This window comes from Colletes gigas, unplaced genomic scaffold, assembly GCF_013123115.1.
Source record: "Colletes gigas isolate AHSC1104 unplaced genomic scaffold, ASM1312311v1 Colletes_gigas_Sc00002, whole genome shotgun sequence".
In the NCBI taxonomy this organism is placed as follows: Eukaryota; Metazoa; Arthropoda; class Insecta; order Hymenoptera; family Colletidae; genus Colletes; species Colletes gigas.
In genome coordinates this window covers 6,135,788-6,149,703 of record NW_025106631.1, presented here as the reverse complement: position 1 = coordinate 6,149,703, position 13,916 = coordinate 6,135,788, and the positions used below count along the sequence as shown (strand labels likewise).

Here is a 13,916-nt window from a genome sequence, read left to right as displayed (position 1 = left end):
TTTCGTGGTCAATTCGAGGGATTTGTTGTGGCAGTGAACGAAACGAAATAGGAAAACAGGCGATTGAGATTTAACTAGCTGGTTGTAAGGATGCCTTTAGTATTTGACTTTCCAACGGGATGGGCAAAAAACAGTGTAGTTTTGTGAAAATAGCTATTCAATAATGCGGCAGGTATTTTTATCGTACCAGAAGTTGCGGTCCTGGTAAACGATCTCGGCGTCCACGATTATATTTCCTTACTTGTCGTTCGTATACGCATCGTGTACTTTCGCCAGTTTCTTTAATCGCGCCACGTTTTTGTACCACTAGAATTTAATTGCCATACGATATGTCCGCCGCGGCTGGCCAAATTTGTCCGAGGAGGGAATTACGATGATAGGTGCGCTTTCGAGCAAGTTCGCATTCTTACAGTGTAAGAAATCCAAAGAGCCACCTGCGGCTTGTAACTTGCAACCTTGCCAACCGGAATGCATCAACGGATTTGCCTTGTGTAGAAACTATTCTCTTATCTCGGTTGTATCGAGAATTCGCTGACAAGATATACGAAAAGAGATTCGTTACTCGTATGGAAACGAGCATCGAGCAATTGTTAACTAATCTATTCCCGCTTAAAGCCTCAAGTTATCGGGATATGTTAGAAATATGCATTATTTTCGGCTGAATTTATTTCCGAGGAACAAAACTTCCCCTTTTGATCAAAATTTTTCGATAAAAATAGAGATACGTGTGAAGAATGCTTATCGACTAATGTAAGAGTTTTTCGTATTTTAATATAATATTTGTTGAAATTCTGTTTGAGAAAACTGATTCAACCGTACAAGTTTTATTTACTATCGACCGTTGTATTCTTTTTTAAGAAAAATTTAAAAAAAGTTTGTATATATTATTCATACATATTTTTGTCTTTATCGAAAAAATTCCTGAATGTGTTTTTGTCGTTTAGAAATAAATTTCTAAAAGGTCCAACCCTTGGGGAATGTACAATTTTTCTATGATCGTTAACAATTTAGAAATTTCCAAAATCGAACAATTTTCGTAATTAAAAGCAACGATACGTCTCACAGAATTCCTTTAGAAAAGTGCTCTGACGTTTCTGAGTACTACAGCATCATTGGTGGGAAATTATGAATTGATAAAAAAAGAGTATTTTTAATTGCATAAGGTAGGGTGTTGAAGGGCGATAAAATCCCAAATAGAGTCAAATAGAGTACCCAACCCCTAAACTACACATTAACATGTCCACTGGCAGTACAATTTTGATTTCAGACCATTGCAAACTACACAACCTAAAATCAGTTTCACTCATTTTTGCAACCCCGCTAAAATTCACAAATCCTATCCAAATTTATTTTCCTCGTCTCAACTTGAGAATTAATTTCCCCCGGTTCCTAATACCGAAAAGTCCATACAATGGATGTGCAGTCAAAGTGTTAAAAAAGCGCAGGATCAACATTGTCTCACGGTTTTGAAAAGGTCTGGTCAGAATTCGTTCTGTGGGAACCACGGAGATCCAAAACCGTTCGAGTATATACCCGGTGAATCTTTTCACCCGGACTCTTTCGTATCGCGTTGGCCAGGATTAATCCGTTGATATTTCGTAGGCGGTCACCTAACGGTCGGTACTCGCGTCTTTTGTACTTTCGCCCCGTGTGGCCTGGACGGTGTCGACGGTACAGCTAGGGCCTACCTCAACGACGACGCTCGGCGACGGCGTTCCAACGAAATTCCTGAGAACCCGCGGCTACGTGGAAAAAAGTAAGGCGTGCAAAGCCTGTGAACACCGGTGCAAAGCGCATCTCTACCGTTGGCCGGCAAGAAGATGGTGAAAAATGCGGTAATGACGCACTGTCCTCGCATTGCTCGCGACAATTATACCCCATTACGCCCGTCCCGCCACCCCCTTATCTGTCAGATCGTGTCCATGCTCTGACCGGAGCGCGTTGCGGTAGGTTGCGGTACACGTATATACGTTCGTCGATTTATTATACGCCGTTTTGTGTCCATTTTACCTCCTTCTCGACCGTGTACTCTGCATTGTCGCTGATTGTCACAGTACGTTGCTCTTTAATGCTGCCGCGGTTTCGAATACGAGCCACGGGGAACTCGCGACCGCGCGAATATGCTTCGATCCGATCGCTGGCCTTCTCACAACCCCATAGTACAAACCATAACACACTCCGACGACCAATCTCAAAACTATATCGATCGATTCAACCACCAGACGAAATTGAGTTATTACACAAATATAATAGCTTTTTCCCAGACTACAAAAATAAATAAAATGATCGTTAGCCCTCTTGGCCTTCTCTCAACCCTATCCTACAAACCACAACAAACAGCGGCATAATCTCCAATGAATCTCAAACTATATCGACCGATTCGATCACCTAACAATATCCAATATACAAATATAATGGGTTTTCACCAGTCTACATAAATAAATACAATTTTAACCCTCTCATCTGAATTTTATTCTGTACTCTGGTATGAGGTACCGAATTTCTGCATTTTCTAAATTTGTTATTTGTTAGTATGGTAAATATTAAAAGCTCGATTATTATTTTAAACTTCGTGGCACTGAGACGAACAGCTTGCACGGGTCAAAGGGGACCCGTTAGACGAGGGTTAAATACCATACGATGTTTACCCGTTCCTTGGTCGGGGTCGATGCTTCGGGCAGAACTACCTGTAGGCTCGCGAATGTTCAACAGGTGGGTGTGTTTTGTGTGCGCGCGCCACACCGTTGGAAACGGTGTCACATTTTTCAGCGATTTCGCAAATACGCCGCCTTATCGCGCGCATTTATTCCACGTTTGATCGGAAAAGACGCGCGGACCCGCGGAGGGATTGCTTTTCAACGCACGGACGAAGGAGATTCGATAAGGACCGTTACATGGAGGATGACTAATGTTTGCTCGTCGTCTTGCTCGAAAGCGACGTCAAACCGCGAAAGGGAATCGCACGAGGAGACAATGCATCAACGAAAAAATATTGTCACGTTTGCAAAGCACCTGCCAACGTTCAAGTTTCGGAGCAACGCGTGGACTATCTTTCGTTGTAGCGATACTCGACCATAATTGAAAATTTTGTGACGTATGGATGTTAAGAACGGCTAACGTACATCGTACCAAGTTTTGCGTTATTCCCCAGCCTCGCTGTAACCAGTGATTGATATAAAAATGGAAAAAGTTTTCTACGAAAGGAGCCCACGAGAACAGAAATAAAGAATCAGAGGTAGAGTGGGGCTCGAACTACGACTTGGCAGTTTTTCTAATAAATATAATAACGGAGATAAGAGAAAAGTAAAAGTACCGAGAATGCAGAAGAAAATATAGCCGGGGAAAGATGAGGACATTCATTACGTAAGAATTTTACGTGAGTCAGCGTCAGATGCACAGATATGTGTTGCACATTGAAGACAGAGATACGTAAAATGATAATGAATGACACCTATAATGATATACGTTTTTCTAGTAACTATAACTTATTACACAATGACTTAAGTTCTTGATACAGGACCTAACCGGTAAACTACAATTCGACACAAGCAAACCTACGGTGTCATTGTTAATTCGGACGATCGGAACTTTCAAAGTTATAACGATATTAACAATTCCTTTTGCACAAGATTTGTACATATGAGTAATGATATATTGTATATATTTAAGTAATGAGAAGCAGTTGAAAAAATATAGTTTTGTGTACTAAAAAAATAGTAACAAGAAAATGTAAAAAGATAGAATCGAACCTTTAAAATATTTACGGTAGAGTATCTCTGTAAAAGAGTTGCAAAAATCTTCCAAAAAATATCTCGTACGTGGGAACGACAAAGAGTATCTTGATACGGTTCTTGAATCAATTCGGAGAAGCTATTGCAACCGGAAAGAGGATGCAATTTTTGTTTTGACAACGAGTATGAAGTGAAGATAAAACGACAAAGTATAACATAAGATACGTTTTCATAAACAAACGCGAAATGATAAATTATGGTGGGTCAAACGCGACAGGTATTACTTTTACACAGGAAACGTAATCTTGTAGGAATATTTAACGCCGTTGACTGTTACTTCAATTTTCACTTTCTGAATTCTAAATAGAAGTATTCGATAGTGTGCTTGATATTTTGGAGTATTCCTAATGTCAGTGACGTTATTCGAGAAATTATAAATGTCGAGGTTCATTTGTTGCAAATGCTTTAAAGACACGTTGGCAGTTTGAAAGAATTTAATGTGGTATTTAATCGAACACGTAGGTTATTAATCTGAGTAGTTATACGTGTTTAAATTAGCCATCTTCGAAATTAGTTTTTTTTTTTTAATTCAATGGTAGATGATGGAATTAAGACCAGACACGTATTTGAATTATGTTAAATTAGTTTATCAGTTATCTTTTTGCTTTCGTTGGAAAGTCTTTATTTTAGAACAAATATTGGCTGTTACTGGAGAAGTTACAGAGGTAAATACATGTAAAAGTATTGCACTGCATAATAATACACGTTTAATTTTTCTACGATGTATTGTCACCTAGAACACATGTCTATAAAATTTCAAATTTCCAAGCGTATGCTTGCTAGATGGATTAAATTGAAAATTAAAGATAATACGATTTTTACCTAGTTTGATATGCAAATGGTTCACTCTGCGCCGGTCACCAGTGATCACCAAACTAGTCAACATATTAACAAACAGTTTAGCGCTGTTCCTAGACACGTACCTTCAAAATTTACAGAACCACTATCAAATTTGTTCTCCCATCAACGTCCAAATATTTCGTAAAATTAACAACGTCAAATACCTATTCTCGTTAAATCTGAGGACCGTGTGAAACATACGTCCAAACAGACAAGTGTCGCTTTCTTTCGACCGAATCGCGTTTCAACGACGAAGAATGTAACGATCGCGATAAATTGTCAGATTGTGAGAGGTTATTCGATAGAGACATTGATCGTACGAGGAGAGGAATAGAGAGAGGCGGCGGTAATCGCGCACGTTGCCTTGGCAATCGTGTATCGAAGTCAGTAGTTCGACTTACTCAGCCACGTGGTCGCGGTGATGGATGCGCTGTGTCTCGATCGTATCCCTCGATCGTGGTAAAAAGCAGGTACGAAGTACGAATCACATCGCGAGTGTCTCTGTGCGTGACCATCCTTGTTTATTGCGGGGGCGATCACTCCTGTATATCGGGGATCCGCGACTATGCTTTTACATCGGTTCGTCGATGTTGTTTTGGCGGTCGCTGTCATCGTTGTCGCGCCGTTTGACGAGGCACGGTAGTCGAGGACTCGGTGCGACGTGGTCCTTTGGTCACGAGTTAGAATCGCCTCCATTGTCATTTGTCGATCGTAAGTGATCCCTGTATCCTCCGCAGCTGTCATGTTCGCATAGCACTTGATCACTCTCGTCGCACGCAGGCACTCACGATGGCGCGTGGCAGCCAAGGAGCAAGCGAGGCGTGCCTAATATATAGACGGTGCGAGCCGGTTTCGTTTAACCCTGTCGTCGATCGTATTTACGAATGATGGATAATAATTAAAATGAAAAAAAAAAGAAAAAAAGAAAAAAACATGTACAACGAGTCAGGAAGAACACGGTACGAACCGACTCTGTTCGATCGTAGAACGATTCACCGGTCACTTTAGGTATCGGTAGCGATCACAATTGAAAAACTGTACGCACAGATTCACAACTCGTTTGGCACTGGTTCGAACACATGCGATGCACTGATTCTTATACGAGGGGGAAGGGGGTTGCGAGAGCTGTCTCAGAGAGTGGAAAAGGTGGGGGGCGGTAGGTGTTTAAGAATATGGCGGGGGGTGCGAGAAGAAAGGAAAAAGAATCAGCTTGGCGCACCGTTAAGGGTGGTCTCGGCGCGATTGCTGGTTTTCGTTCGTTTATCTTGCTCTCGGTGAGTTTTCCCTGTCGCTTCTCGTTCCGTCTGTTATCCCTTTCACCGGGTTGTCCCCCGTTGGTCCCGAGTTTTTGGTATTCTCAGCCCTCCTCTTGGCAGCACCTTCTTACTCGCGCAACGGTGGGGTAAGGTTGTACCATACCGAATGTCAGGAGGTGACTGAGGTCTTCGTCGCCCTCGTTTGGCCGAATGTATCGAGTGTATCACCTCTCGCCTCTGTCGAGTTAACCACGGCGTAGAGAAGGTAGGTAGGTAGGTCGGTATAGAAACAGAGAAGGAGAAGCCAGCTATAGGCAGGCGAGCGAGCAGAGGCAGGCTGTTCGTTCGTCGTTATAGTAGGAGTGAACCTGCGTAAGGGAATGGAAGTGGAAGGTGGACTTCTGTCTGCCTTGGTTGTCGGTAGGTCGTTTCTCTTGTCCGTTCCCTCTCTATCTATTGTATTCTCTTTCTTCTTTCTTTCCTTCCTCTTTTCCTTCTTCTTCCTTGGCCGGCGTTCTTTCCCTTTTTTATCTCGTGCGCCCCGAGTATATGACTATCAGTGTATGGTAGTGGCCAGTCGGTGACCGGTGCCTATATACGATTGTAAAGGCACCGAAGCACGTGGCCCGCACCCCGCTTTCGGTCAATCCTAAGTACCCCCACCATCTTTACCCTTCCTTGATCGCTCGCTTTCTCGCTCTTTCTCCCTCTCCTTCGCGCCACATTACTCTTTGCTTCTCTTCTATTCTTCTTTCTCCCCCACCCCCGTAGTCCTTTCCTTCTACTCCTCTGCCTCCTCCACTGCCGCCACCGGCACCCATCGGCTGCCCTCCTCTTTATTTCATGCTTGCCACTGTCGCAACCCCCACCACGCGCTACTCGTGGGTCAGGACTCCACGACTCATTCATAACTCCCCGCGACCGACCATCCCCACTAAACACCTTCCTTCGCTTTATCCCCACCTATCGGACGTAGTAGAAGCCGGGCATCTAAACGAGACGATCTCGACTTCGTCTCACGATCAGCCTGCTGGAAACTCGATGCTACACTGGCACGCTCCACGGCTCGTTCAACCTTGCACCCACAGGTGCACCGCGATACCAACTGCCACAGATTATCCAACATCCTCTCCTGTTCCATCCAACGGATGCTCTCCGTGCTTTTCCATCTTCTCCTTTTTCCAAATCTTTTCGTTCGCGATTACGTCAAAACTGTTTCACGCAATCGCGAACCGCGTCACCGACGCGACAAATTAGTCACATTTTTCAAACGTCCTCGTCGTCGCGTAAAACGCATTCTTTTACGAATCCCGCGGACAAATGTCTCCAAGATTTGCACGGACTTGCGTCGACGACGCGCAATATGTGTCCCGAGGAGACCTCTCGGTGGTATGTCGTCCGAAGGCTCGGTCCTCGCAGCTGCACGAACGTTCCGTCGTTGGCACGCGAGCTCTTTTTCCGTGCACACGGCGGAAGACACGTCGTTAGCCGGTTCGCTTCCTCCGTGAGAATCAGCGGTGCGTTAATGTGTTTTTATAAATGAATCGGATCCGAGGAGCAAGCTTTCCGTGGGCGCATCCCGGGACAGGTGACCGTATACGTCATTAGCGCTGTCATACGCGCAACTTTGTTAATTATTGTCGTTAACAAAGGCGCGACACAGATCGTTATTCTCGGCACGTCACCGTGAAATGAGACTCTTCTGCGCAGCATCAACAAAGAGGCTCGAACATCTCGAACGCTGTAATTAATAAGCGCCGATGGCGGATCGCGACTTTCCTAGCCTCTACGCTCGTCCCTGCATACGCGAGCCAACGTTTCCGTAGACACGAGAACGACGAACGACGCTAATAATAGAGGAGATGACGATAATAGCAATAATTGCAACGTCTCGCTGTTCGCGAAACAACGTAGATTAAATTATTCTTCAGACTACGGTTCTGGCGATGAAGACGACGCTGGAATTGAAATAGCCTCTCGACAACTAATATATTCGAATTATAAATTTTCTATTTGAGAAATGCATTATTTATTTCACTCGTGTATGCGATAGGGGTCTCGATGCACTTGTCGTTTCTATTTCTTCCTCTTTTCTGTATCTTGCTCGAGATCAATTATTTTCGTGTTCGACCGTCCGCATACTCCTCTCGTGTTTCTGATGTCCCTACTTCGGTACCCGCGATCCCCACCTGAAACTTACCCCGTGTCTTCTCGTTCCTCCCACCTGAAATCAGTGGTGACGTTTCCTTTCACTGGCTCTCTTACGTACCTCTGACGTATCTTCAGCGTGAAACCCCCGGTATACCAAAGGAACGTGATTTGGAAGTTATTCCATAGTGACAAGCGTTCGCACTTCCGAAACGAAACAAACGAATTTTCCCGTTGGGGAAACGTTTCCGTCGAAACTTTTCTTTTGCATTAGAAAACGAAGAAATTATCTTCGTTAAAAAAATCTTTCATCTTGTGGAGTACTTGCTCCAAAAAATGGTACTTTTTAAAAATCCGCACGATGAAATATTTATATGATTGTTTTCATCATTTCTTTTGAGCACGAAATGGCCAACTCCAAAACATCCGAAACTGAGATCGTCGTTTTTATATTAAACGATGAGTAACGTTTGACGTAGAGGAAAGTAGGGTAAACCCGCATACTTAACATGTTTTTACTGTCTACAAAAAATCAGAAGCCAAACAAGATTTTACAAACCATTAGCAGCCTTCAGTATACCTTGCACGATCAGAAATTGAGATTTTAGTTTCAAAAACATATTTAGTTATTCAGGAAAATACATGTGATCGATTAGAACGTCAAAATACTAGGCAAGAGTTGTAGAATGCAATGATGTACTTATCGAAATTGGTTTTCCACGTGCAAGTCTCTGAATGCTTTGGGGTTGGCTTAGAACTATTTATTATATTTTTGTAGAAAAATAGAGGTATGCAGTCTTACAATATGTTCAACTTTTTACTCCATTATTTAATTACGAATTCAGTATTGGCTTTGGAGACATTTTAAAGAGCAAAATCTTACTTAAAATATCTTACTGCGACTCGTCGAGAAAGCGAGGGTTCGTTTTAATTGAATTATTTTTATACTTTCGAATAATGTAGTGGGAGGTAGATAATCAATCCAACGAGACCTGTAACCCAGACCTGCGCGACTTTAATTAGCTTCTACGGAAACTCGACGAGCATGTTATCGAAATTTCTTTGCTCCTCGAGATTAACTTAAGATTGTTTTGGAGCCGATTTTTCCGGTTCTAAATCCAGTTTGAAACGAGAATGACACAAGTCGGTAGAGAATCGATAAAAAAAAAGGAGAACTTGAACGTGACTAAACGTTTTCTATTGCACGGTATTTGGAAACCGCGTTATGAGTGGGACATCGTAATAACGGTTTGTGGGTTTTGATGCCATGGGTTATGAGTGTCGGTGTTTAATTATCCGTTGTGACGTCATAAGAATGATCCAACGTTCGGATGGATTTTAAGAGGATAACAGAATCGATCTTGAAAGTAGAAGGGATACATTTCGAATCAGGGTCAACTGTTTCCGAGTCTTCCTTCTACTTTCGCTAGTATCGGTTTACGGTATAGGCTGGTTAACGGAGTGACGTAGCGATTTTCGCAACGATTACACTGGACTCACCAATAGTTGCGAAATGATTCGTACCTACGAAAGCAGAAACGTACGCTGACCACGTCACGTTTAATTTTCGGGGTCAAGTGCACAACATTCGAGAAATGCCATAGAGTACGACTGCGTACGCGAACCTCGACACGTAGAAATAGTTTGCGTTAGAGCTTCGTAATGCAAATTGGACTATGCAAAAATAAATAAAGGATATAAGATATAGTGCAACGAAATTCGTAATAATAATTTCTCTCGATTTATCATATTCATTTTATAAAAGAATATTAGCAACGAAATCCAATTATTTCGAACGAACAAGTATGCTGAAATTAACTCTGAAAGCAGGTAAATTTGTTTTGCATCTGATCCGCTAAAGTCGTAAACGGTTTGGTTATTCCGTTTCGAAAATCTATTTAGCCGGCAAGGGTTAACGTATTAACAATATTGTCTGATCTGATTACCTCGAGAAACCCGTGGTGGCTACTCTTTTCAGGAAACGGAGAATCCCTGACAAGTTGATCCGATAGCTTTGACCACAGATTGACCGCGACGGAAAGGAGTCATAAAAGGGTAAACACCAGCAGGGTCTACTTAGAATGCATTGTTTAGAAACCTAACTTGTCCCGACGCTACACAATCGTTGCATTCGGCCTACACTCGCTCCATTCTTATGGGATTATGTGATTCAACTTTTAGGGAAATACGCGTGCCATTGAAACTGTTTTCGATACTCCATGAAAATTTACACAATTCCACCGATCATGACTTTGGTTGACTTTGTTAACTTTCTTTGTTAATTCTTTCCTTGCCATTTTTACAGGCAATTGATAGGGAGGCAACAGTATCCGAAACTTGTCACGTAAGCAAGCCACGACAATCTCGAATGCAAACATTTTGTCGCAATTTTATTGTCAAATACGTGACTATCTTTCGAAGAGAATAAAGAAAATTGTTTTTTTTTTTTTAACTGGTGCTCGCGATTTAATCGAAGTCACGTGGCTTTTTATATCGACGACAGGACCTCTCACGCGACTTTGACAGCCGACAAACGTGGATGAATTCTGATCCGTACTTTATTTTTGTCATGATCGGCGTTAGGTTAAACTATCGGACCGTAATAAGATGGTTTCTCTTTACATAGATTACGAAAATTTGTGGATCCAATCAAAACTATTTAATAAATAATATAATTGCATTTGTACACAAATACGTTCTATAAGGAAATGCTATAATTCTGTACATGGAACTCTGACAATAGGAAAAATTTATTTAAAAAAATAAGAATTAATATATTTATGTGTATTCTAAATTATGCATTTATTTACAATATAATCTAGTTTTAGTGAGTGAATTTTGATTACTTGTGTTCAGAAACTCGTAATGATAAAGCATGCACGTTAAATAACTCGTTCCCTAACGAAAATTTACATTTTTATATTTTTCATTATATCTTTGTACAAGGAAAAAATTAACCGTAATCATTTATTAAAAAATTTCCGAGTATTAATGTTCGTTTAACGTGTTAATTAATTGATCGATTTCCCTTTCTCTTCGTGGATGCGAAATGAAAAGATTCGAAGTAAGAAGATGATATTCGAGTAAACGTAAATTCGAGCAAACGACGAACAATCGCGTATGACTACGCTGTAATTGGTAATTGCGTAACGTTATTTCGTTAAATCTGTCATCGTAGACGCGAAACGTCAGTTTCGCGCATACTTTGTGCGTCATCCGTCATGATATCAGGTTGTTCACTATTTATGCACAAGATGTTCCTTTTGGTTCGAATGCAGGACGCTGGGGTTAAGTGGTGACTAGACGATTTTACGTAGAAAACGTGCGACGTTCTCGTGGCGCCCTGCCAATAGGAAAAAAAAAACCTAAAACGAGTGTACAACGATACGAACTAATTAGTGAGTCAAAGTAGTTATTTGTTTCCCAGGAAATCCTCATGTTTTCTGGCGAAAACTAAGAGAGCGCCAGGGTACGCAACTGGTGCGTGACGAATTCATCTTGCACGACTTTTGCGAGATTGACGCATGGGGCATGTTAGTTATGCAAATTAGCCTAACTTCGAATTACGCTATTACACGCGCAGTCACGCAGCAGCATGTAATGCCTGCCCTCGTATCTCATAATCGTTTCGATGAAAACGAGAAAGAATAGTCACAACTTTGACCATTCTGGCCATCGACTATTATTTCGAATGTCACTTCAACATTTTAAAATTTTAGAAACTAGTACATCAATTCCAAAGAAACAAACTACAATTTAATATGAAGATTTAGTACAAAATGACACAGTTGAAAATAATTAGGAATCAGAAAGCAGTAATTAATTTTAAGCAATTGTTAAAGCAAACGTCCATGTTTCATTTTATTTTGTTTAAAACAAAACAAACAACAATCTAAGGGTAATATTTGAAACTAAATGCTCAAGAATGATACAATTTTCAATCATTATGTTTGTACGGATAATCCTTTGGTTACATTGTTTCACAACCTATTGACTCTGATCGTCATTTATCAAACTATGAAATGTAACCTAGGAAACGTACGTTGACGATTCGTTTCTTTCTTTAAATTATATTTTAGATTCAAACTTGGTCCAAAGTAAGTCTGTCTCAGTCGAAGTATTTCAATGTTCGTAAACATATTCGACAATAATTACGACCAGTGCCATAAACGAATGCTCCGTGTTAACGTAATAAAGTGTAACTTCCGTTCGAGACCCGTGCGTCTGATTTTTCCCACTTTTCACTAATCCGCATTTCTGCGTAAGACGGTCAATCGAACGAAATTTCCCCTAATCAACCGTTCTGAATGGAAGAGAGAGAGAACACCACTAACCCCAATTACGACGCGGTCCTCAGTAATGGGGTAAACAATACATGCAATAAGTTTGGTGGTTGGAGCTACATTGTTGCACACAATGAGTTTATGAGCAAGTATATACATTCTTTAACTAAGAATTAGGCGAGGCCCAGAAATGAATTTCGGAGAAACGGGCAAAGTAAAATAATCACGGCGAAATCAAAATAACGTAAATATAATACATTTAATTTTACGTCGTTAACGTAACTAAAACAAAATAATAGGTCACGAGAATTATAAATGAGAATATCAAAATATTATTAAATTCAAATCTATAAAAAACAGTTGTACCGAAAATACGTTGTATAATTAATTAATTAAAATCTCCTAAAAAATCTCAATATCAATTCTATTTTGTTCTATTTCTATATTATGATACTATATATTGTTTATCTATAAACACTGTTTCCTACCACGACTATAAAAATATAATAGGTTTTTACCCATATAATAAATAATATAATAAATAAATAATTTATATCACATATTGGGTACACTCTTTCTAACATCTGAAAAATGCATCCTTTCGCATATATATTTTTTACTTTATCTATACGAACTTTTAAAATAAACTTGTACCAGAGTCTCGATAATTGAGACTAGTCTACGACTCGTTTTTAATTTTTACGTGCATTAATTTTCGAACGAGAACCAAAAATAAAATTAGAATTGTTTCTTTTCTTAGACGAAGGATATTCCCGTGTCAATATTTATTTTCTCCAGATTGAAGTAGAAAGACGTATTGATTATTTTGCCCCGTAGTTTAATTGTACCGCGTGACCCGATGTTTGACGCGGAGTTCGTTGGACCTTGTGGTTCAGAGTATCGTGATGTTGGACGCCGCGTGCAAGGGTTTCGATTCTGCAACCGGTCGGGATTTCGCGGCTCGGTATTACGCGAGCGAATTCGAGACGCGTACCGGCACATTGGTCAGAAAAACGACGTTTAACTGGTCCAAGTGGAAAAGGCGGGAGCAATTTTTCGAAACAGGCAATTATCGATTCGTGTGGTCCCCGCGATCGCGACGGTTGCAAGAAGCGGATAGAGACATCGGCCACATTCCAAGAGTACGAAAGGCACGCCAAGAACCCAATAGGGACCTCAGGGTTTTCTCTCTTTCTTTATCTCACTCTTTCTGTGACCATCTTGCTGTCCGTTTTGCCCTTTCTGCTTAACATTTCGGTCGCACAAGGACCACCCAGAACCACTCTCGTTGCCTGGCGCAATATTCAATACCCGAGGTATACGGAGCACATAAAAGCTAAAGAAACAGATAGCGCGAGTCGGACGCCGAGATGAAACGGTTCCAAAACGATTCCCGACACTTGGCAATTTTTAGAACGCTGGCTTGCTCGACCGAGAGTTTACGCGCCGTTTCATCGCGCTCTGATACAGCCCTATTATGTGATTCTATTTTTTTAATTAATTATTGGCTTGTCCTACATCCGCTGCAAACCTAATAGCCAGTTAGACTAATTGTGTCATTTGCTATATGTAATATAAAGATCTGAAATAGTACAGAA

At 41.0% G+C, this 13,916-nt stretch overlaps 1 protein-coding gene across 2 annotated transcripts in view; it reads right to left on the bottom strand.

The window, feature by feature from the left end:
- Positions 1-13,916, bottom strand: part of LOC122404422 — a 53,507-nt gene that overhangs the window by 15,890 nt on the left and 23,701 nt on the right. The window contains exon 1 of one of the 2 annotated variants that reach the window (XM_043408361.1): positions 5,033-5,375. The exons of the other annotated variant lie outside the window; for it this stretch is intronic. Within the exon in view, the coding sequence (XP_043264296.1) occupies positions 5,033-5,375 (343 nt within the window). Of the gene's footprint in view, positions 1-5,032; positions 5,376-13,916 lie in introns of those variants that run through there. 2 annotated transcript variants of the gene reach the window in all.